Consider the following 26,292-nt stretch of genomic DNA (forward strand, 5'->3'; position numbering starts at 1 on the left):
TTAACAAGTGCACCAAAATACTCAGATTTTAAAGAACAAAACCTAGGGGATTTATGGAGGTGTGTGGCACTCTATTATCAATCTTTTTGAATATCAATTAACACTTATTCTTTAAATACAGTAACTAGATCCAAACCCACCTAATCGTATTATTGTCTAGTGCCAGGGGTGGGGAACTTGGGGCCTCAAAACCACATGTGGCCTTCTAAGTCCTTGGGTACAGCCTTTTGATTAAGTTCACGTTTTACAATACAAATTCTTTTATTAAGGGGACTTGTTCTGTAAGTTTGGATTAAGTAAAAGGTTGCACTTGATGACCTAGAGGGCCACATTTGGCCCCAAGGCCACAGGCTCCCCAACCCTGGACCCATCTTTCTCCATCTTTATCACAAGGACAGCATGAGAGACTTTGTCAGATGCCTTACTGAAATCTAAGTATAGTATGTTTTTGCCTGTGACATTTCTCTGATCTACCACTTTATTTCTTTGGTTTGGTTGTATAAAGAAATTAAGTTAGTCTGACATAACCTGTCCTGATTAAGTCAAACCCTCGCTGATCATCACATCCCTTTCCTAAATGCCCACAAACCATCCCTTTATTAATATATTCTAGGACTTTGCCTGGAATTGAAATAAAAAAAATCAGTAGTTTATAGTTTAAAGACTTCGTCTCTTCCATTTTGAACATATTGACTACTCCCATTTGTATAGTGCTTTAAGATTTGTAAATTATTTTACATAAATTCACATTGGAGCCTCATAATAAACTTGGGAATAAGTAGCAAAATATTCAGATGGATCTGTGATTCCATAGATATGAATCTTACTTACAATCATGTAGATAACAATGCATCCCTATGTACCTGTCCCCATAAGTTCATTCACAGTGGGTATACACAACATTCTTAATTTCTCTTGAATTGTGTAGTTACCAGTATAGGGAATGTGGGCCATCCACTGATTTTTCCCTTGATCTTGCCACATGACCAGTCATAATCTTTTGATCGTATATTTCTTTGATATCTTTTACTCTGATTCCTTCTCCCTAGCTCCTAATTATCCACTCAAGTCTTTTCCTATCCACTATGCACCTTTCTACTACCCTCTGAGAGATAGCAATACTCAATCTTAATTCTATAGAGACTGTAGTATTCCACAGTTGGTCATATAATACCATCTGTAAAATATTGTTACTAAAAAAGATAGGCCTTAATTTCAGGGAGAAGTTTAGGGTTGAGCTCTTTCCCTTTGGTGCTCATGTCCATCTTCCTCCTCTTATTTAATTCTGGACTCCATTGATTGTCCACTCATGGTGTCTCTCTAAGGTTTATTATTTGTGCTTGACTAACGGTAGGGCCTTCTGAGTTTATATAGGTCTGATCAGCCACAGTCTGTCTGTCTGTCTGTCTGTCTGTCTGTCTATCTATCTATCTATCTAATCTATCTATCTATCTACCTACCTACCTACCTACCTACCTACCTACCTACCTACCTACCTACCTATATATCTATCACTGTATCTCAACTCTGACATAATGATGTCATTTTGGTCCTCTTCAAGAATAAAAGACAACAACCAACCAACCAAGGTTTAAATCTTAAGATCAAAATAATCAAACTTGCTCTGAAACAATCTACATTTAATTACTATATTTTTGTTTTTATAACATTTTCTTTCTCAGTATATATTATAGGTTCATAGTCTTAGAGCTGGATGCTGATTTATAGACTTAGATCTTGGCAATCAATTATTGTCTTTTTTAATTCTCTTTCTCCAATGGCTCTCACATCCATCCATCCATCCATCCATCCATCCATCCATCCATCCATCCATCCATTCATCCATCCATCCATCCCCTTATGTCAACTACCAACCTATTTCAGCTCCTCTTTTTCTCTCACATGGACTATTAAAATATAGCCATTGGTTCAGCTAAGTGCAATTTCAGTGCATGGATAGAGACTGAGGCTGAACCAGCTTTTCTCAAATGGCAAGTCTGAAAGGGAAAATTCAATAATAGATTCCCAGTTTTGTTTGTTTTAGAAATTTTGCGGGGGGGAACCCCATCCTACAGAGGAGGGCCTGCTGTACAGGTTCTTAGCTCTGCTTTTCTGAAAGGAAAGTAACTTTTGAGGGGTCAACAATCTACTTTAATCAAGCACATATATCATTCACTTAGTTCAGGGGAAAAAGTATCCTGAATTTCAGATAAAATACAAGCAGAGAAATAAAGACCAACAGACAGGGCTTCCAACTGTCTGACCATAAGCAATTGTGTTCATCCTTCATTGCCAAAGAAGACCATGCCTCAGAGAAATAATAACATGACTTGCCCTTGACTTTGTTTTGAGTAAGGGAGGGCCATGCAGGTCACTAGCTTCACTTCTCTTCCAGAGCCATCTGAATCCAGTGACCAGATATTCATCAGGATGACTGGCGATGACCCAGGATGAGGCAATTGGGGTTAAGTGACTTGCCTAAGTCACTTAGTGTCAAGTGTTTGAGGTGAGATTTGAACTCAGGTCCTCCTGACTCCTGTACTGGTGCTCTATCTGCTGTACCATCTAGCTGCCCCAGCAGGCACTTAAATGTTTACTGACTGTCTGACTATACATTAGAATCTTTCTCTAAATCATTCATTTATTAACCATAAGAGTTGTAATATTCAAGTATTCTTCTGCCCTGATCCTTTACAAATTTGTAAAAGGATTAATTTACTGAAGGATCTGCATTTTTTATTTTATAAAAATGTATTTTAATACTTCAATTAGATCTGTGATCTCACTCATGTTGTTTAATTAGTTCAGATCTCAATCCCTCCATATCTTTTCTTCCCATTACAGCTCTTATCCAAGTTCTCCCAGAAATACTCCACTCAGGGTGCCAGGGGCCTTCCTTCTCCTCTAGTTCTCTTAATAGCAATGAAGTATGTAGGCTGACTATAAGTAATACATACATCACAAATCAACAGACAGATCCAACTGTCTGACCATTAAATACATAGTTACCAGAGAGAAAAGCACCAATATCTGGGTTTTCAAAGCTGGGGGGCTCCGTAGTGGCTTCCCAGAGTCTAGTCTGGCCAAACAAACACTTCCAATGAGTAAGCCCCAAAGTAAAACCTCACCTCAGAGTATTTATGCATTTTTCAGCACTGGAGAACACAACCCTCTGACTCAGGGCCTCAACAGAAATTAACAAAAGGTATTGAGGCCTATTAATGATTGGGGAAGATCTTTAACTCTTCCCTGTACTCACCATTAACCTTACATTAACATTACAGGGGGGCAGGCAGTCAGGGTTAAGTGACTTGCCCAGGGTCACACAACTAGCAAGTGTCAAGTGTCTGAGGCCACATTTGAACTCAGGTCCTCCTGACTCTTTATTCGCTGTGCCACCTAGATGCCCCTAAAATTTGTAGAAAGGGAAGAGTGAAGATGGTACTTTTAAGACAATACAAAGGTAAGCTTGGTTTTGAGAGATGAGTTTTATACTACAGAACCTGGAATAATTTGGATACGCAGACCTTCAAAGTGCTTCATAGTCAAGGGCTGAGGGATAGTCTCAGAATGCTATCATATTAGTTCATAGGCAACACTGGCCTGGGCATCAGGGCCACCAGAAATGATAAAGTGGTAATGAATCAGAGACCGGTAAGCAGTAGACATCTCAAGCATGTAAAAACCAGACAATGGTATGTTTGACATTAAAACAGTCATGAATGTCAGGACCAGGATGAGGCGTGTAATCATAAGCAACCCCGCCCCCAAAACAGACAAAAGTCAGCCTCCAAAGGAACTGAAGGAGCATGAGCAGGGCACAAAAAAGATAGCTCTAACCCAGTAGCAAAGAGAAGACATTGATCCTGGGGAAACTTGCTATCCAAGCTTTCTAGACCTTTGTGTTCATCTCACGAAGCAAAGGCTGGTCCTGAAGGGACTGTGCCTTGCCCAGAGCATACTGGTGACAAGGACTATAACATTCATTGGCTGAGTGGTGGAAAAGGGAAAGCTGAGCAGGCAGAAGCGTATCTCTGACAGTCACAGATGAAATACCATTTTCCACAAGTTGTTTTCTCCTTCCAAAATGCATTTTCTACCTATTTCTTTGAATTATAAAAAGAGTATCTTTCTAGCTTCTGCTCCCTTTTCAAAACGCCAGGTACAATCTAGGTAATCATTTTTTTTTCGTTTTCTAAATAAGTTTCTTTATCATCACGCTCACGGCTAAGCATCCATCGAATGCCATTCTAAATGCTTCCTCTGGTCCTGGCAGCTGATGGCACGATCACCTCCTCTCCTTCCACCAAGCCTTCTTCGTGCCCGTAGGCTTTTAACGGGCCTCGTCTCGGGGACTGAGCTCCGCGCTACGTGTGAAATGTCGCTGCCTGCCACCTGTCACTTGCCCTTCTCTCAGGGGAGCTCTAGGGACGAGGCCCGCGCCTGCCCACCGCGGCTGCGGGCACACGAGCGGCGGCCAGCCTGGGAAGGGCGGCTTCTAGCATCTGTGACTTCTCCAGCCGGTCCCCGGGGCCTCTGCGGCGCCGCTGTTCTCCTGGGGATTAGGTACCGGAGGGGCCAACGCCACAGTCACGACCGGACCTCCGGGGCTCGCTAAGGGGGCAGATCTCGCTTTCGGGCTCTGGCCAGTCCCCTGAACGAACAAACAGAGGGTCTCCCGCCCGGCCTTATTCCCACGTTGGTTTGGTCAGCTCCGACGCGGCGGAACGAAGCGGGGTCTCCGCAGACCGCAAGGCCGCGCAGCCCAGCCTGGATCTGCCCCACAGCGAGCCAAGGCGCTCCCTGCGCTAAGTGGGGAGGATGCGGCGCGCGCTCACTCTCCGCTTTCCCTCCCCGCCCCGCCTCCGCCTCCCTCCGGCGGCTCGGCTCCCCGCGCCTGCGCGCCGCCACCGCCTCTCGCCCCCAGACGCCGCCCTTCCTCGCTCCGCTCGCGGTCGGCCCGGCCCGGCCCTCACTGCGCGTGCTCCCAGGACTGAAGTCCCGGAGAAAAGGCGGGGAGGAGAGGAAGGAGAAGGGAAGAGAGCCCCCGGCAGCAGCGAGGGGGAGGGAGGCAGGGTGCATTGTGGGAAGGAGGCGGCAGCGTCCCGGGCGGACGGGCGGGCTAGAGCCGTCGGCGGCGGCGGTAAATCCTCCCGGCCGCTCACAGCACTGTGGAGCTGCGTCCCCAGCCCGGCCTCGGCCCGCGGCGCCCCTCCTCCTCCTCCACCTCCTCTCGCCCTCCCTCCCTTCCTCTTCTTCCCTCCCCTCCTCCTCCTCCTTCCCCCCGAGCCCAGCCGGGCCGGCCTCCCCGGGGGCCGGGAGGCCGCCGGCGGGGGGCAGGGGGAGGGGGCCCGGCCGGCTGGACGGGCGACGATGCCGAACTTCTGTGCGGCCCCGAACTGCACGCGGAAGAGCACGCAGTCGGACCTGGCCTTCTTCAGGTTCCCGCGGGACCCGGCCCGGTGAGTGCCCCCGCGGCGGCCGCTCGGCGCCCCTCGCTCTGGGCTCCGGGGCCAGAGGGCAGACGCCCCTTCCAGGCGCGAGGCCGGGCCCCCTCGGGGCGCGAGCTGTCCCCCGTCCGGGACGGAGGGGGAGGGGGCAGTGCGCAGGCGCCGACCCCGGCCGACCCCGGCCGCTCGGAACGACCCGGGCAGGAAAGCCGAGAAGGGCGGTATTCCCTGTAGGCGTCCCGGGACGGGCACGTGCGCCCCGGGGAAGGGGCTGCGCAGCCCCGGCCCCGCTCGTCAGGCCTCCCTCGGGCGCGGACACAAGAGGGGCTTCCTTCAGTGCGCCCTCCCCTGAGACGGGGGCAGCTCGCGCGTTAGGCGCCTGCTGTGTGCCGGGCTCTGTGCTTGTGAAGCGCCGGGGGGATGGGAAGGGGGGGCTGGTGGTAAAAGAACACTCCCCGCCCCCCGAGGGCTCCCGGCCCAGTGGGGGAGACCACGTGCAGACGAGTAGGCCCGAAGGAGAGCGGGGGGAGCGAGCGGCTTGCCCTCGAGGGAAACACCGGGGTCTGCCCGGTGCCCACCCGAGATGGGAAGGGCCGGCCTTGGGCCAGCCCACGACGTGAAAGTACCGGACCGACGGACACGTCCCTTTGGGTTTGCAGAGTAGGGAGGTGTCGAGGTCAGGGGGCAGAATGAGGGCCCTGACTGGCAGAGGCCTCTGCTTATGCCTAGGGTAAAGGGGCTAGTTAAGCCTTATTTTCCTGTTTTAAAAGGCAGGGTTGGACCGGGTGGCTGGGGGATAGACACTGGATCAGGAACCAGGAAGATCTGAATTCAGATTCTACCGTAGACACTTACTAGTTGGATGACCCTGGCAAGCGGCTTTGCCTCTGATTGCCTCAGTTTCCCCTCGTGTAGGAAATGTTGGGAGTAATCACAGGTGTCTCTTAAAGTTATTGTGAGGCTTAGATGACAATACTTGCCCAGCATATCTACCCCACCCTTTGGATGTCTCTTGCCTGCATTACACTCTGTGGTAAAATAGGTATATGCGTAGAGGCATGTAACATAGATGTAATGCGTGGTACACATAAGTATATGTTTAGTATTGTTCTGTGTTATGTATGCATACATATATGTGTGGGTATGTATGTACGTGTGTATATATCTCTATATAGGTACGTACATGCACACACATATATAAAATTTTGTTAACCCCTTTCCTCAAATGTAAGCTTCTTGAAAGTAGGGAATGTCACCTAAAATTTTTTTGTATCCTCCATTGCCGGCTTTAGCCGGAGTAGGCACTTCATAGATGTCTATGCAAGGAATACATGGGCCGACTCCTGCCGGAATGCTTTTTTGATCTCTCCCTCTCTTCCCCTCTACACAGCACTTTGCAGTGGACCTCTCCCATACGTGTGTGGTCATCTCTGTGTGTGATTTTTTTTTTTACCTTGTCAGACTATGTTTATGTTTTTTGAGATTTGTGTCTTCCCCAGTATCTGGACCTGGATCTTGCAAATGATAAACATTTAATATATTTACTTAATTAAAGAATAAACAAACAACAACAACAAAAAAAACAGACCACAAGAACTTGAAAGGGAATAGAGATCATCTTGTTCAACCCAGCATTTTACAGAGAAGGAAACTGAGGCATGGAATGGCCATTTGTCCAAGAGCAGGTTTAAAACTCAAGTTTTCTGCCTCATAATTTAGTCCCCTTTCTATTTTCTTACATTGTGAAGGTTATGTGCCCCGTTTTCTTACTTACCTGCTTTTCATTGCCTATGGGATAAAAGATAACAGATTTGTTCTGGTATTCATAGTCCTCTGCAATCTGGCTTTAGTTAGTCAAGAAGCATTTATTAATTTAATAAAGTCTCTGTCTTCAAGTAGTATACATTCTAATGGGTAGGACAAAATGTAAATAGGTATGTGCAGAGTAAATGGAAGGCTGTGGCAGCTCTTGGGGCCAGAAGACCATCTGCAGAAGGTGGTTTTGAGCTGTCTTGAAGCCAAGGAAACTAAGAGGTGGAAGTCAGAAGGGAGAACATTTAACATAGGATGTTATATTTCAGTCAGTAAACATTTATTAAGCTCCTACTATGTGCCAGGCATTGTGCTAAGTGCTAAGGTTACAAAAAGAGGCAAAAGACGGTGCCGCCTTCAAGGAGCTTACAATCTGATGGGGCAAACAAACATGTACACATGAGCTATATCCAGGATAAAATGGGGGTAATTAAGAGAGGGAAGGGGTTGGGAAGGGCTTCCTATAGAAGTTGGAATTTTAGTTGGAACTTGAAGGAAGCCAAGAAGCGTAGGTGAGGAGAGAGAACGTTTCAGTCATGGAAGACAGCCAGAGAAATACTTGGAGCTGAAAGACAGTGTCTCAAGGAGAGTGGTGTCACTGAATTGAAGAGTGTGTGGCAGGGAATAAAGTGTAAGAAGACTGGAAAGATAGGAGGGTGTTAGGTTTTGAAAAATCCGGAACTAATAGTGAGTTACTGGAGTTTGAATGAGGATCTGTTGGACTGGGGAGAGACTTTTGAAGCCTTAAGAATAATTAGAAAGCTATTGCCATAGGCTAGTGAGTAGGTGAGGAAGGCCTGAGCTACCATTTGGACAGGTACAACTTCTCTGGCTTCTTTCAGATCTCAACTAAAGACCCACCTTCTGCACTAAGCCTTCCCAGTCCTTAATCTGATGGTCTTCTCTCTGCGATTTCCCCCAGTTTATCTTGTCTTTTTATTGTTTGCAGGTTGTCTCCCACATTAGACTCTGAGCTCCCCAAGATCAGGGGCTCTTTTTTTTTTTTTTTTGCCTTTCTTTGTGTCCCCAGCACTTATAAATTACCACAATGGCTTTCCCACACCTTTTTATCTCTCTTGAAACTTTTCTTGGCTCCCATCTCCCCACTCTCTCAGATTGAGAATGTAACCTCAATGTTCACTGGAAAAAATAGAGACCATTCCTTAAGGGTACTCTCTTCTGCCTCCTCATTTGACATCATTCAGATGCCTTCTGCCATTATCTCCTTCACTTGCCTCAAATGAGGAGGTGATCCCTTCTCATACAGTCTTAATATGCATGATGTCCCATTCCATCCCTTCTTCCCTAGATTGTCCCCTTTATTCCTACTCTCTCCCTGATCTTCAGTTTCTCCCTCTGTACTATTTACTTCCCTCCCGCCAATAAAGATACACAAGTCTCCTCCTCCTCAAAGAACCCTCACTTGATCTGTCTCTGGTCCTTCTTGTCCCATATCTGTCCTCTTATCACATCTCATTTGTGGCTAAATTTGAAAAGGCTGACTCTAACCAGTGCTTCTGCTTCCTTTTCTCTCCTAATTTCTCTCCTAATCTTTTCTCTTCCTAATTGGCTTCCAGTCTCATCATTCAACATGAAACTGCTCTCTCCAAAGTTACTAATGACTTTTTAATGTCCAGATCTAAGACTTCTTAATCCTTTTCCTTTTTTAACCTCTCTACAGCCTTTGACATGCTCAGTCACTCTCTTTTCTTTTTTACTCTCTTCTCTCTAGATTTTCTGGTCTTCTTACCTAATTGTTCCTCAGTCTTCTTTGCTGGGCCTTCATGCAGGTCATTCCCACAAATCTTGAGTCTTCCCTAAGGCCATGTCCAGGCCTTCTTCCCTTTTCCCTCTATGCTATTTTGCTTGGTGTGATTTCCTTGATTTTGTACAATGTCTTATCTTCCCCTACTAGATTATAAACTGGTGGGCAGAGACAGTGATTTCCATCCTTGTATCACCTGTTCTTTGCACAGTTTGTACATAATGCAATTGTTTTGAATTTAACCAAACTGAATTATCTATCTTCCTGCTTGTCTCTTTCAGCCTCCATCTACGCTCCCAAAGTTGGGCAAAGTGCACATCCATATTACTCCCTTTTACTGTTTGCTTCCCCCTGACAGAGGATGTGATGCAAAGGCCTGAATACAGGATCTTTATTTGAAGACCTGGGTTCAAAAATCTGCCTTTGCCACTTCTTCCCTGTGTGAACTTGGGAAATTAACATTCCTGGATCTTAGTTCTTCGTTTGTTTAAAAAAAGGAAAAAATAGGTGGGAGTTGGGTTAGAGGTCACTCACTCTGAGGCCCTTTCCAGCTCTATATCTGGCCTATGGTAAATGGCCTGGTCTTCTATCAGTGATTGCAAGGCCATTGTTGTTGTTGCTCAGTCCTGTCTGATTCTTTGTGACCCAATTTGGGGTTTTCTTGGCAAAGCTGATGTGGTGGTTTGCCATTTCCTTCTCCAGCCCATTTTACAGATGAGGAAACTGAGGCAAACAATATTAAGTGACTTGCCCAGGGTTACAGAGCTAATGGGTGGTCTAAAGCAGAATTTGAACTCAGATCTTTCTGACTGCACGCCTCTTGCTGTATCTATCCACCGTGCCATCTAGCTGCTAGTGGCTTCCAAACCATTTCACACGTAAGGAAGTATACACACATAAGGAAATATACAAGTGTGTATATTTTTAAAGTAAGTTTTATTAATGTCTTTTATTTTTTACATCACCAAACATCACCCCAGGCTCCCTTCCCCTCCTGGAGAACCATCCCATATAACAACTGGTACTTTTTCAAGACAATAAATGAAAGAGAAGAGAAAAAAAATTAACATAACTGATCAGTACATTGAAAAAAATCTGAGAATATGTGCAATGTGCAACATTTATAGACCTCCCACCTCTGCAGAGAGGTTGGGTAGAAGTGTCTTCTCCTGTTTCTTCTTTGGAGCCATGCTTGTTCTTTATAGTTTTATTACATTCACTTTTGATATGTGTATGTGGTTTTTTCCATTTTCATTGTTATAGTCTTTGTTGTATATTGTTTCGTTGAATCTGCTGACTTTACTTTGCATCAGTTCATGTAGATCTTTCCATGTGTCTCTGTATTTACCTATATTTATATTTGTAAAGTATTTAAATATACTGTGCTATGGATGTACATTAAAAACATACCTTAAAATTGAAATTAAAAAGGTTGAGCTAGATGAAATAAATGGCATTTAAAAACTTTTTTTTATTAATGAAACAAAAACTTCACTTGTACGAAAATATTTGTAATATTTTTAGTAAGAGCAATACGATTGAATAAGTTTTATATTTGAAAATCATAGCTCATTATTTTGATAGTAATCTGAAGGACTGGTACTAAGTTCAGTTTATTTTTACTTGATTTTATTAGCTATTTTAACTGAAACTTTTATCAAAAGATGCATAGATTGAAACGGAAGAAGTACATTGTTAGCTGTGCTCACTAAAATCTTGATAATAATTTTTCAGTCCTGTCCAGCAGTCATAATGCTTTTAATTGAAATTTGTCTAATATATGGCCATCCTCCATGATATTAAATCAGTTGTTCTTGGAAACTAATTGGAAGATGTTGCTTTTCTTTTCTTTCTTTTTTTAAGCAAACATAAATTTTTAAATAGGTTAGAAAATTACATTTCAACTATTTTTGTCAACAAAAGCATTTTGAATGCCTACCTCATTATGAGGTCTTTGTACTGTTGCTAGCTAAATTCTCATAACACAAAATACACATTTAGAGCAAGGTTTATTCTTAACAGTAGTAGATATAAATCCATATTTCACATAGTTTTGATAAGTTTAAATGTTTTGGCTGACTTCTTGTCAGATCAATTTAGTTTAACATTGTTTTTACATTGTAATATATCTAAAGGACTTGTACCAGATGTAGGAAGGCTGTCAACTCTGCCATTTTCTTGTTCACTTGTGATCCTGGTAGTAGAATTGTCTCTAATCTAGTTTCCTTGCAGGAATCTGTTTAAGCCACTTTTCCATTTTGGGAGGGTCAGTTTAGTTTAAACTAGATTATGTAACCCATAAATCACTTACCCAGCTCCGTGTAAACTGTAATACATCATAGTGTGCTAGAAGTGAGTGATGGAGTGTACTGTTCTCAATCCCTCACCATTGTGGAACTCAGCCTTCCTCTTGTGACGCGTGACTGAGGGAGGGTGCCAGTATGTTGGCCTGTCAATTAATAAGGCTTAATTTTTCTTTTTCAAGATAAAAAATAGATATTCTATCTTCTTCACGTATCCTAATGAATTGTCTTGGAGGGAGTTGGGTAGGATAGTGGTAGATTCAAGTCAGGAAGACTTGAATTTAAATACTGCATTAGACATTTACTTTTTGGGCAAATCATGTAACCTTTTTCAGGTTTAGTTTACCCATCTGCCAAAATAAGGATAATAGCATCTACCTCACAGGGTTATTATGAAGACCAAATGAGATGATATATGCAAACCTCACCTCTCACTCCATTCAGAGGAACATTAGAATTCTGAAGTCCCTTGAGAGGGTATCTTAGTCAATCAGTATTTATTAAGCACTTACTGTGTGTGAGGCATCATGCTGAGCACTGGGGTTACAAGTTTGTTTTTTTTTCCCTATGTCATTGTGGATGTGTGTTTACCCAGTCTTTACTTGACTACTTCCAAAGAGAGGGAGGGAGCTCATGATGTAGTAGCTTCATTGTGAGGCAGCTCTGATCATTAGAAAGGGTCTTCTTGTTCGCTGAAACTTGATTTTAGTTCCGTTGCTTTATATGTATTTCAGCATTTGTGTCTCCTGTGAAATTTAGGTTCTGAAGAGCAAAGGTTGTTTCATTTCTGCCTCTGCATTCCCAGAACAAAATAAAGACCCCAGTAAAGAAGTCAAGTCAGCAGTTAGGATGCAAAATTAACTATAGGACAGAAATTATTACTAGATATTAAAATTTTGGAATCTATATAAAGGTAATTAAACCCACTGAAGTTAATGAAATCACTAAAGAAAAGACTATACAATGAAAAGAGAAAGGCCTGAAAAAACTGCTAAAATGATAAAGAAAATGATGAGGAAAATGTCTTTTTCTTACTGTTGATGGGCATTCTTAGTGAATATTGTAAATTAATCAGAAGTTTCTGAGTTTGTAAAGTAAAAAGTACCTGGAGCTTTCAAATGTGTCTAACTAATGGGAGTGAAAACAGAGACCTCCTTCCTCCCTCTAGAGCAACCTGAAGATCTTTCCTTCTTTCTCAAGACTGCATTTCAGATGTGATTTTCAGATAGTATGACATCCTGTCTTCTCTCTCTTGGATGTCTTCCTTTCTTTGCTAAACCTGTGATTGATTAATGCCTGGAAGCTGTTTCTACAAATATTTGCTGAATGGACAGTTTCCTTTTTCAGGGCTATTACTCACCACTTTTTTGAATAAGTGGAGTATAGGGAAGCTTTTAAATGGATGTCGACAGGTATAGATAGATGAGTTGTATGTAGTTGGGGTTTTTTTGATTAACTTTTATATTCTTTATTGGATTTTCTCCCTTTGTGGGATTGTCTGGTATTTTATTTATTTCTTCTGTTCCATATTTTATTGTTGTGTTTGTATTTTTCTTTATTCCCTTCCCTTTATTCCCTAAATGGTGAGTTGCAGGAGGCTGATGACTCCCAAGTACTAAATAGTTTAATGAATGAATGAATGATCTAGCATTTGTTTATTACCTCTTTAAATAAGATTTTGACTAAATAGGAGAGCTTTCTAACAGTTACAGCTATCTAAAAGTGGAATGAGTCACTTTGTGAAGTGGTAAGCCTCCAGGTTTTAGGCCTTAGGACCTAAAGTATCCCTCAAACTCTGATTCTAGAATCTGCTCTATAAAATGCCCTGTGAAAAAAACCTTAGTTTAATGAAGAGGTAGTATGGGGTATTGCTAGCACTCTGTTGTTCACAGCTGTAGTTCTGTTAGGGTCTACATACTGTTAATAGCTAAATTCCTGCTGTAATTTGACATTTGTGATCATGGGTTATCTGATAAAAGGATTACTTGATTAATAAACAGATTACTGGACAGGGAGATGACATAGTGGGTAAAGTACTAGGCCTGGAGTCTGTCCAAATCTGGCCTCAGATACTTACTAGCTGTTTGACCCTGGGTAAGTAACTAAACCCTATTTGCTTCAGTTTCCTTATCTGTAAATGAGCTGGAGAAGGAAATGGCAAACCTGTCTAGTACATTTGCCAAGAAAATCATAAATAGGGTCACGAAGAGTCAGATATTACTTAAATGACAGAACGACAGCAAAACATTACAAAATAGTAGAGACAAATAGGGTAAAAAAAATGCCAAAGTGCTGTGTTTGGTTTAAGAGGAAAAGGTTGTTTATGGGGATCAGGAGAAGTTTCCTTTGTGAGGGTAGCATTTGACTTGAGATGAATGAAAGATGACAGGATAGAAATTTACCAGGTGAAGAGAAGACATAGGAACATAGGGCATAGGAACAGTTTTAAGCAAAGGCATGAGATGATAGGTAGTGTGAAATGGTGGATAGTGCACTGCCCTTGGAGTCAGGACGTTGTTGTTTAGTCATTTTAGTTGCAATTCTTTGTGATCTTTTTGGGGTTTTCTTGACAGAGATCCTGGAGTGGTTTGCCATTTCCTTTTCCAGCTCATTTTACATATGAGGAAATTTAAGGTGAGCAGGGTTAAGTGACTTGCTCAGGGTCACAAAAGCAGTGTCTGTCAAATCCTGTTTCATTTACTAGCAATTTGACCCTAGGAAAATCATATAACTTAGATTTTCATGACTCCACTCTCTCCAGGTTCTCATATCTGTCTGATGCCTTCTCAATCTCTTTTACTGTTTCTTCATGTCACTCCCTTTAACTCTGGGTGTCCCCTGAGACTTTGTCCTGGATCCTTTCTTCCTTTCTCTGTATACTATCTTGGTTAGTGATCTCATCTGCTCCCATGATTTCAATTATCTCTGTGCTAATGATTCCCAGATATGTTATCCAACCCTAGTCTTTCTTTTGTACTATAATCATCCATTGCCATTTGTCTCTTGGTTATCTCAAACTCATTGTGTCTAAAACCAAATTCATTGTTTCCCTCTGAATTTTTCTATTATGGACAAGTGCACTACCATCATCTTTCTACACTAATACTCTACCAACTCCAGTTCATTCTCCACTTAGCTGTCAAGGTGATTTTTTTCTTTAAGTACAAGTCTGCCCATGTCCCAAACTCTTTCCCCACTCCCTCCAAATCACCTCCAGGTTCAATGTAAAGTTCACCCATTTGGCATTTAAAGCTCTCATAACCTGGCTCCTTCCTACCTTTGCAGCCTTCTTACAACCTACTTCCCCTCCAAATTACTCTGCAAAACAGTGACAGTCACCTGCTTGGGATTCTCCATCTCCCCTCTCATGTGCCTTTTACTGGCTGCTCCCTCTGTCTTGAATGTTCTGCCCGTCACCTCCCCGTCTTGGTTTGCTTGGCTTCCTTCAAGACACATCAGATCTTACCTTCTGCAGACCTTTCCTGGTCCCTCCAAGTGCTATTATTTTCCACTTTTCTTTGTACCTTCAGTTCTTAGTATATGTGACTTAGCATATATGACATATGCCTAGCATATGTCAGGGATCTAATAAGTGTTCATTGACAGTCTTATCCTCTATGTACCTCAGTTTCCTCTCTTTTAAAGTGTTTGAGACTGGACTCAATGGCTTTTAAGTTCCCTTTCATCAATAAGACATAATTATGGGCATATTCAAGAAACAGAATCCTTGATGCATGAAAGGATGGGATAAAAGATCAGAAAGACTGATGCCTCCCACCCCCCATTTTACAAGTGCAGAAAGTGACTTAACTTGTCAGGTCACTGCTGCTATTTCTTTTTAGCTTGGCTGCGATGATTAGGAAGGGTTTATGTTTCCTTTCTGTGACCTTACATCTTATTTACATATGAATGAATTTAGAATTTACTTGGAAATTTCTCTGGTAAAGTTAAAGCACTAGTTGTTACCCTGGAGTTAATTGTAGGACCACTTTCCCTTTGATTGTCCTTAGACACCTCACAACTTTTTAAAAAGCTATTCAGATTCAAGATGTTATGTAAATCTTTCTTCCCTTTCTCCCTCCCAGGTAATAATTGAGGATCTAAAGACCTAACGCAAATCATTTAACTTCTCTGCTTTCAGACTACTTTTTTTCTTCCCTTTTTTTCTGCACTCCACCTTTACATGCAGGCACCTAACTACCAGCGACCTTTATCTATTCAGTCATTGCCTAGCCCTGATCTATTTTAGCCTACTTTTTCCCTTAAGGTGAAGAGGCAAACCTTTAGTTTTTCAAAGGTTTTCACTGATAGTAATTAAGAGAAAGAAAGTAGTAGTAACAAATTGTGAAGTTATGGAAAATGGAAATCTTTTTATCCCATGATTTTACAGCTTGTCAAGCTGGCCCAGAAGCCACTGAACTGGGATCTAGGTCTGGACCTTTCATGTAACTAACTGGTCATCCTCTTACCTTGGAAGGAAGACTCATACTCTCCTTGGCCAACAACTCCCAGTTCTTCTTTCACATACCTTCTTACCAACTTCTAGGGGGAGGGAGGAGGTCCCTGTTTTCACTCCTATTAGTTAGACACATTTGAAAGCTCCAGGTACTTCTTACTTTACGAACTCAGAAACTTCTGATTAGTTTACAATATTCACTAAGAATTCCCATCAACAGTAAGAAAGACATTTTCCTCATTTTCTTTATCATTTTAGCAGTTTTTTCAGGCCTTTTCTCTTTTCATTGTATAGTCTTTTCTTTAGTGATTTCATTAACTTCAATGGGTTTAATTACCTTTATATAGATTCTAAAATTTTAATATCTAGTAATAATTTCTGTCCTATAGTTAATTTTACATCCTAACTGCTGACTTGACTTCTTTACTGGGGTCTTTATTTTGTTCTGGGAATGCAGAGGCAGAAATGAAACAACCTTTGCTCTTACAGAACCTAAATTTCACAGGAGATACAAATGCTGAAATATATATAAAGTAAATATAGGGAATTTGAGGGGGAATCACTTAGCAGCTGGGCAGATCAGGAAAATCTTCTTTGTAGAAGTGGTATTTGAGCCAGACAACTAAGGAAATGAGAGATTTTAAGAAATGGATATGAGGGAGTACCTTGTAGGGCCTGCAGGCAGCCTGGGCAAAAGCAGGGAGACAGGAGATGGAATGTCATGTGTGAGGATCAGTGAGGTCACTTTGGCTAGTGTATGAAAGGGAGTAACATGTAGAAAAGATGAAAAGATACAAAAAAATTATGAAATTTTGAGAGTTGGAAGGACTCTGTGATCATCTAATCCAACCTATATCAGAAAAGAACCCCCACTATATCTAAGTGATTGTCCAGCCTCTGCTTAGAGACCTCCAAGGTGGGGATACCCCTCACCTCTTGAGGCAACCTATTACAGTTTTGATTATCTCTCAGGTTGTTAGGAACTTTTTCCCCAGAAATCAAGGCTGAATTTACCTTTTTGCAACTTTCGCACATTGCTTCTGGTTCAAACCTCCTAAAACAATTTTTCATTGTTGTTCAGTCATGTTTGACTCTGTGTAATCCCATTTGGGGTTTTCTTGGCAAAGAAAACCCAGGATCATACAGCCAGGAAGTGTATCAGGCCAGAATTGAACTCAGGAAGATAAGTCTTCCTTAATTCAAGCTCTGTCCATTCTGTCCACCTAACTGTCCCTCCAGAGACAAATATACAATAAGCCTGATCTCCTCCATGAAATTTTCTTCGACTATATGACTATTCTTAACCCTCTTCTCCATACTAAGCATCTCCGTTTTCTTCAACTGGTCATTATATGATATCTATATACTCAAGGCCTTTCACCTTGATTATTCTCTTCCAAACATTTTCCGTGTTATCAGTTTTCTTCATGTGGATGGTACCCAGAATCGAAGGCAGTAGTCTAGTTCAGGTCTGCTGAGGGAAAAGTGTACCAGGACCATCACTTCTCTATTCTTGAAAGCTATGCTTCTCTTACTAAATAGTAAACCCAAGATCACATTAGCTTTCTTAGCTGATCCATCATACTGCTGACTCATTGAACTTGGAAGTTCACATAAACCCCCAGGTCTTTCTCAGACAAACTACTGTCTCACTGTGTCTCCATCTTCTTGTATTAGTAAAGTGTTGTTTTTTTTTTTACTCCAAGTGTAAGATATTACATTGATCTCTCCCACATTTCATCAAACTTTCTAGAAATGTATCAGTGTAACATAAACCATAAATTAGAATTCTGTGAAGATTTTATTTTTCCTTCCCTTTTAAAAGTAAGGGTAAGGTACAGAGGAGCAAGAAGATCTATTTGCCCAAAGCAAAATTTGATAACTACTTTGACTCTAAAGTTCTATAAAAGAAGAGAAAAGAACAGAAAGGAAAAATATCTTATATTAGTGCTCAGAAAATCATTCATGTCTTTCATTTATTGCTTATAACATGTGTGTGATTAGCTGGTGAATAAATGGTATGGTGCAAATCTGTCCTAGGAGGATCTAGCTCATTAATCATTCTGTTCTGGGAAGGGTATTGTGTCATTCTCATGGAGAAATACTGTCTTTTCCTTGGGCATTTGAATATTTTACTTTCCATTATATTTCCATGAGTAGACTCCTAACATCTAATCAAGTAGCATCTATTTAAAGCTGCAAGTAAGCTAACAGTTTGTTGTAGAATTTAAATACAGTTTTTCTGTCAAGCTTATGTTATCACTAATTCAGGGCCCCTACTTACTCCCGCCTAGCCCTTTGGTTGAATACAATTACTATTCAGTATTCTTTAACAAACAAAACTTTTCATCTGTGATAGGCCCCTGTTTTCTGGGCTTAGCGCTTATTTCTTTGAAGATTTTTGAACCTAGTTTAAGAGCATTGTCCTGGGTTCTGGCCTCAGCTAACTTGCTGCATAATTTGGATAAAATGTATGCTTCCTGAGGGAAGAGACTTGCTGATTTTCTCTTTGTATTTTAATACCAGTTTAGGGCCTTCTGTGCCATAAGCTCTTTTTAATATTTATTGAATTTTTTTTAGATGCCAAAAGTGGGTGGAGAATTGTAGAAGAGCTGACTTAGAAGATAAAACGCCTGATCAACTCAATAAGCATTATCGTCTTTGTGCCAAACACTTTGAGACATCTATGATCTGTAAAAGTGTAAGTTGCAAAACTTGATTTTCTCATTTTTTACTCTTGTTCGAAATGTAATCCTTTTTTTTCACATTTATTTCACTTTTAATTTATAGGCTAAAGCAAACATTTCCATAACATAATATAATAAAAAAGATGATTGCACATCAAACTGCAAGTCATTCCTTTTAAATATATAATAAAGTTAAGTATATAATAAAAAAGACCTTTTTTTCTTTTTCTGAAATATTATAACCCTTCTCTTAAATTACAAAGGAATATAGATTTGCATAGGGGAGAAGAATACAAGTAGGAGTACCCAAGTATGAAATTTTTGTCATAGTTATATATTATCCTGAAAAATCTTTCTTTTTGAAACTATTTCTTGGGTTTATTGATCAAAGAAGGAAGCTCATTAGCCTTACTTCATCTATTTATAAACCAGGTCTTAGAATTTAAGATTGTTTGTATGTACTTGGCTGTAGTCTACTCAGTTTTTTTCTCTCATATTTAATAGTCATCTGGCAAAAGCAAGGAATCAGTGAATAGACGGTCTACATGTGCCATTTGCATCCATGCAGAATCAAGGAGGTAGATCCCCTGTAGAGGTTATTTAGGAGGAAACAGATAAGAATCATACAGGAAAAAAGTGTAGACTGATGCTGATTTTGCATCATTTGAAGAATGCATGGTGAGAGATCACAGATCCTTGTTGAATTATTTGAATACTGTAATAGATACCTAGAGAATAGCATCAATAACTTAAAATAAGTAATCTAAAAGTACTTTAGTCAGTTTTAAATTTTTATATCCCTTTTAGTTATTAAAAAGTAGCAAATTGACCTGTTTGAATTAATCTGCTTTCCTTTTCTCTGCCAACCCCTCTGAAGTTCCTAATTACTGGTGCCATGGTTGGAAAGCAAGGTGAAGTAATGAAGGAGATAAATATTTAGGATAGATTTTATTTTGAATTCATTCTAAGTAAAGACTCAACTTTGCTTTTCCTAGAAAAAGCATATTTTTCTTCTTTGATAAAACCCTCTATGGATCAGAAATGTATGGAATCTTGATTTTATTTTTTAGGTGATTTTATTTAATAATGTTAATTTAAGCAGGTACATAATAGGCTATGAGGAATCATGACAAGAACTTTGGAGACTTGATTGAGGCCTGTCTTTGCCGGTTCCTAGCTGGGGGACCTTGGGCAGATTTGCTTTACTTCCCTGAGTTTTTTCATCTGTAACTTGGGGGTAATAATGCACATTGTAGACTTCAGAGGGTATTGTAAGCAAAACGTTTTGTACACTTTAAAGCATTGTGTAAATGTGTGATTTGGCCTATGTCTTCATGGAGCAACATTCTAATGGGACGGACACACACACACACACACACACACACACACACACACACACACACACACACACACACACACACACACACACACACACACCCCACGCACCTACACTACATGATAAATACATTAAGTCAGGTCAGTAAGCATTTGTTAAGTGCCTTCTATATAGTGGACTAGAGTACTGGAGGTACAATTCAAAATACAAAGTCCTGTGGTGTGTTGTTACCTATGGGGGATTAGGTAAAACTTAGGGGAAAAGGTTTGATTTGGTTTTCAAATTATATGTAGGAATTCTGGCAGCGAGAAGTTAGGGAGTTTATTTCATTCATAGACCTTCCAATGAGCGACATTAAAGATGTAAAAACACAGGGTATGTTTACCAATACAGAAAATGTTAGACTGATATTAGATTTTGGAGTGCTTTGATTGCCAGGCGTTTAAGGAGGAAGTTTTAACTCGAATTATTCTGGGCTGGGCAGAGGAAGAGCATGATCAGAGCTGTGCATGAGAATTGGAAGAGGAAACAACTGAGTTGGGAAGGGAGGCTGTTGGTGAAAAGGGTGGTGGCAGTGGGAATAGAGAGACAGATGGATCAGAGAGATGTGGAAAAGGCAGTATTCCCAGGACTTGATAGCTGATGGAATATAAGGTTAGGGAAGAAGAATCAAACATCACTTAGGTCCCAAACTTGGGAGGTTGGGTGAGTGACAATGTTATTGTCAAACATTGAAGTCAGGACCAAGCAGAAATCTTAGGAGGAAGACAGTAAGTCAGATTTGGACAGGTTCAGTTTGAGATGCTGGTGGGAAAACCAGGCATATATATTATAGACAGTTGGAACTTTGAAGAGGCATCAAATGGGTTGTAGGCCACTAGGAGGTATGGTAGATAGAGTACCTGGTGCTGAATGAGGGAGAACTGACTTTGAGTCTTGCCTTTGACTCTACTGGTTTAGTGACCCTGGTCAAGTCTCATAATTTCTCATTGCCCCCAGGTAATTATAAATTATAAATTGCAGAGCAGATGCTAATTTGTAACAGTGGAAATAATTTCCCTCCAGGAAGTTCTCTATCCATTTTCCTCCTTACTCAATTCTACCTTCACACTCCCACTCTCCTCCCCCCAAAAAATTCAAAGCAAAATGGAAATAATTGTTGATAAATCATGAAGGTGGCAGGTAGGAGCTTAGAGAGAGTAGTTTGCCCAAGAGAGTAGATTAGGGTCGAGGGACTGGAAATTTATAGATTTTATGAGTGTGAGATAAATTTTTGTTTGAGTGAAATTTTAAAGTTTAGCCTTGAAGCTGATATGGAATCAGTACAGTTTCTTGAGATAGTGAGATTTGATACATGATGTGTGGTTTAAGCAAAGTAGAGAAAGAGTTCATAGAAGTTGAAGAGGTTGAGAAATGATATAGTCAAGATATTAGAGGAGTTGTAAGTATGTATGTTAAGGGTCCCAAAGACTTCATATTGTTTTTTTTAGAAAAAGGCCTTCATAGAGAGGCTTCACTGTGTTGTGCATAGAGAGCTAGCCTCAGAATCAGGATGATGACCTGGGTTCATTGGAATCAGGAGGAACTGGGTTCAGGTACTGCCTCTGGCACATTCAGATACTATCTTGGGTGGCTTCTTTTTAACTCTTAGATTTCTGAGATTGCAAATACAGTTTACTGAAGATTGGGGGTAGGAGTTGGTAGTTGTCCAAATTGACATTGTTAGATTGTTCCATAGCCTTTTAAATAGTTGAAAGAATGCTGAGGAATTGGTTAAACAAGTTGCAATTCACTTAATTACATCTTATCCTTATGATCTGGATTTTATATTTACGTTTTTTTTTCTTTTCAGAGCCCTTATAGAACAGTTCTCCGAGATAATGCCGTACCAACAATATTTGATCTTACAAGTCATCTGAACAATCCACATAGTAGGCATAGAAAACGAATAAAAGAGTTGGTAAGTTTACATTCCTCTCTCCTGTATTACAAGATTGTATCAGTTGAGGGTACTTGTAGTTTCAAAGGTAGAGTAACAAGGAAAGAATTGAAAATTTGGATTGTAGTAACCTACATATGAGGTGTTTCTGCTTTTTGCTTTTTGTTTTGTTTTTTAAGGTTTTTTACTGTGGGGTAATTGTCTTTTCCTTAATTAAATTTAGAGATTTGCTTAGCCTTTTTGGTGTTATTGACCAAAGACAGTACTGATCCATTCTTGCAGTTGCTTGGCATTAAGAAAGAAGAAGATATGCCACATGTTTTATTTACCTACTGATAAGGAAATTTTAAAGAGGGCATGTGGAATGATTATTAAATGGTGAGTGCATGGTGAATTGTTATAAACATATATTTATACTTCCATGAATTACATGTTTATTTTATCTACCTTATTAGCGTATGTACTCAGGGTGCCATTATTTATTTTACATTGTACCCTAAGTAACTCTGTACTTCAGTGGACTCGTTGACTTGTGCAGTGCCAGATGCAGTACAAAGTGCTGTCCATCCTTTCTAGGATTCCTGCAATAAGATTTTGCTAACTCATTTTTCTCAAATTAATCTAGATTTATCTTATTTGAGGTATTGTACTATTTGAGTACATATTTCATGTATGTATTTATGATCTTGAGAGAATTAATAGTTAAGCAAAAATAATAAATATGCTGAGATATAATATTCTTGGAATTGTTTATTAAAAGAGATTTTCTCTTGTCTTTAGAGTGAAGATGAAATCAAGTCACTGAAGGAGCGAAAAAGTAAGTGGTTGATGTGATATGTTAATATTGAAAAATCTGACTGTTTCTTTTGTCTAGGACTCAACTTTAGAATGGGAAATATGTAGCATGTTCTGTCCTTTGGTTTTATGATCACTTTATATGGTAAAGTTCAACTATATTTTTTCTCTGAAGAGCATAGATGATATGCCTCCCACCCTGTTCTCTCACCCTGAGCCATGTGTGTAAATTCTTAAAAAATGATGACTAAAAAGTTGTCTGCTACATGGTATGGTGGAAAGGGCCCTGGGCAAGATGTCAGGAGACTTTGGGTTTAGTGCTAGTGCTGTTGCTGATTTCAAGCTCAGCAAACATTTCTTAAAAACACTTCTTAAGAAGTAAGACATTGTGCTAAGTCCTGACATGGGGGGCTGTGTGAGCTCAGGCAAAGTGTATAACTTCTACCTCAGTTCACTTATCTGTAAAATGAGGGAGTTCTACTGAATGAGAGGCATTGTCCTTCCCATCTTACCGTTATATGATTCCATCCTTGGGCTAAATGCCTATACCGGTTTATTTTTCTCAGGCATCTTCTAAATTTAGTCAGCAAAGATGGTGTAGAAAGTACTTGGTTTTAAGTTTTGTGTCTTTTTATAAAATTGATCTTAACGTTTTGTCTTCTAGTTGATGAAACTTCTGAACAAGAGCAAGCCAGTCAAGAAACAAATAACAGTAATAGTGCTCAAAATGCGGTTGCAGAAGGAGGAGGAGAACAGGATGAAGAGGTCTTACCTTTAACATTAGAAGAGAAGGAAAACAAAGATTATCTTAAGTCTTTGTTTGAAATTTTAATCCTCATGGGTAAACAAAATATACCCTTAGATGGCCATGAAACTGATGAAATTCCAGAAGGCATATTTATGCCAGATAACTTCCAAGCTCTGCTTGAGTGTAGAATTAATGCTGGTGATGAGGTTTTGCGGAAACGGTTTGAGGCAACGGCAGTCAACATGTTATTCTGCTCTAAAACCCAGCAAAAACAAATGCTAGAGATCTGTGAGAGCTGCATCCGAGAAGAGACTCTCAGAGAAGTCCGGGACTCTCACTTCTTTTCCATTGTTACAGATGATGTGGTGGACATAGCTGGAGAGGAGCACTTACCAGTGTTAGTCAGGTTTGTTGATGACTCTCACAACTTGAGAGAAGAATTCATAGGTTTTCTTCCTTATGAAGCTGATGCTGAAATTTTGGCTGTTAAGTTTCACACCACTATTACTGAAAAATGGGGCCTGAATATGGAGTACTGTCGGGGCCAGGCCTATATTGTCTCCAGTGGGTTTTCTTCAAAGATGAAAGTTGTGGCCATGAGACTTTTGGAGAAATACCCCCAAGCCGTCTACACCCTTTGCTCCTCCTGTGCCTTAAACACATGGTTGGCAAAATCTATTCCTGTTGTGGGAGTGTCTGTTGCTTTGGGAATAATTGATGAAGTTTGTTCTTTTTTTCATCGGTCACCACAGTTGCTGGTGGAACTTGATAGCGTAATCTCTGTTCTCTTCCAGAATAGTGAGGAGAAGGGTAAAGAGCTAAAGGAGATTTGCCGTTCTCAATGGACAGGCAGGCATGATGCCTTTGAGATTTTAGTGGACCTTTTACAAGCACTTGTTTTATGTTTAGATAATATAAACAGCGACACAACTGTTAGATGGGATAACTTTATTGCTGGCCAAGCATTTGTACTTGGTAGTGCATTAGTAGATTTTGATTTCATTGTTACTGTTGTGGTTCTAAAAAACATACTTTCTTTTACAAGAGCCTTTGGTAAGAATCTCCAGGGTCAGACCTCTGATGTCTTCTTTGCAGCCAGCAGTTTGACTGCAGTGTTACATTCTTTAAATGAAGTGATGGAAAATATTGAAGTTTATCATGAATTTTGGTTTGAGGAAGCCACAAATTTGGCGACTAAGCTAGACATAGAGATTAAACTCCCTGGAAAATTTCGTAGGTCTCAACAAGCTAACCTAGAACCTGAAGTGACATCTGAAAGCTACTACAAAGAGGTACTTAGTGTCCCAACTGTGGAGCACATTATTCAGGAACTGAAGGATATCTTCTCTGAACAGCATCTCAAAGCACTGAAATGTTTGTCTTTAGTGCCCTCAGTCATGGGACAGCTGAAATTTAATACATCAGAAGAACACCATGCTGATATGTACAAAAGTGACCTTCCTAACCCAGATACTCTTTCTGCAGAACTCCATTGTTGGAGAATCAAATGGAAACATAGAGGAAAAGATATCGAGCTTCCAGCAACAATTTATGAAGCCCTGCATCTGCCAGACATCAAATTTTTTCCTAATGTTTATGCATTGCTTAAAGTCCTCTGCATACTCCCAGTGATGAAGGTTGAGAACGAGAGATATGAAAACGGTCGAAAACGTCTTAAGGCATACCTAAGGGATACTTTGACAGCTCACCGGTCAAGTAACTTGGCTTTGCTTAACATAAACTTTGATATAAAACATGACTTAGATTTAATGGTAGACACTTACATCAAACTCTACACAAGTAAATTGGACCTCCAAGAAGAAGTTCTTCCTACAAGTAATTCAGAGATAACTGAAAATACGTAAGGAAATTGACCGAAATAGATTTTCTCCCTGAATTTACATATTGGGGGTTGGGAGAGAAGTCCTGAGATATTGAAAGGCCACTTAATCTTTGAAGATAAGTTTGTCTTTAGGTCTCCATTTGGATACTAGCCAAATCTATGTTAAACTGCTATTCTATGAATTGAAATTCTTTGAGAATTGACCTTCCAAAGTGTAGAAATACTGCATTTCATTTCTTTTTTGATTTCTGCTGGTAGCTACTGCTCTGGAGATATTTTAGTTAACTTCATTCTGAGCATATAATTTGTGATTACCAGGGATCCAATTATCAGGTTTTGGATTTCTTAGTTATTGTAAAAAAAAAAAAAATAAGTATTGGGAGAAGTGGAAAACATTTTAGTTAAAATGAAGCTCACTACTGACCACTGAGTCCTATATGTTTTTTTTTTTTAATGTACCATTGACAGTAAAAAGATATATTGGAGAAGAGTTTATTCCAAACCATGACCTCATACACATTTTCATGTCGACTCTGACTTCATCAAGTGAATGTAAATGAATGAGTCACTTAAAATTTAAGTGATAGAGCCAATGTTGTTCCTCATAAATGAGTGATTGTTGTGGTTTACATTCCTCTGCTGGGGCTCCAAAGTAACTGTTCAATGAATTTTTCACAGGTATACATCAAACATTCTGTTCTATGAACTGGAAGCCAGTCTCACAAACATAAAAAAAAAACTCAAACTGGTCTTGATTGTGTTTATTCTGCCTTTTTCCATGCCTCATCTTGACTTGTAAACCTAGCCTGGTGAACTTGCAAATTAGCATTTTGTGGTTTATCTAGGAGTGAGTAATGAAGAAAATATTACTGTTATTTTTGGTGAGGAAAAACAATTTTTGTATAGTTTATTTCATTCTAAATAAAATGTGAATTTTCTTTAATGCTCAAGTAACTTTCATTATTTTCACTGAAATAAGTGAAAGAGGTAATATGGCAAAGTGAATAGAAAGATGGCTTTGGAGTCAGGATCACTTGGGTTCAGATCTCATCTCTTACACATCCTGACTGTATGAATGTGGGCAAATCACTTAACTTCCCAGTGCACAGGCAGCTCTCCGAGTTTTTAAAATGTTTAATTTGTCAGTTAACGAGTACT

The 26,292-nt window shown here is 40.3% G+C and overlaps 1 protein-coding gene across 1 annotated transcript; it reads left to right on the forward strand.

Moving 5' to 3' along the window:
* Positions 1–5,141: 5,141 nt before the first annotated feature.
* THAP12 (THAP domain containing 12) lies at positions 5,142–26,077 on the forward strand. Its single transcript, XM_072610796.1, has 5 exons — positions 5,142–5,462; positions 18,367–18,487; positions 21,662–21,769; positions 22,529–22,565; positions 23,208–26,077. Exons 1-5 carry the CDS (start codon positions 5,374–5,376, stop codon positions 25,154–25,156), a joined length of 2,304 nt encoding a protein of 767 aa, XP_072466897.1. The 5' UTR covers positions 5,142–5,373; the 3' UTR covers positions 25,157–26,077.
* Positions 26,078–26,292: the final 215 nt, after the last annotated feature.

This window comes from Notamacropus eugenii, chromosome 5, assembly GCF_028372415.1.
Source record: "Notamacropus eugenii isolate mMacEug1 chromosome 5, mMacEug1.pri_v2, whole genome shotgun sequence".
Lineage (NCBI taxonomy): Eukaryota > Metazoa > Chordata > Mammalia > Diprotodontia > Macropodidae > Notamacropus > Notamacropus eugenii.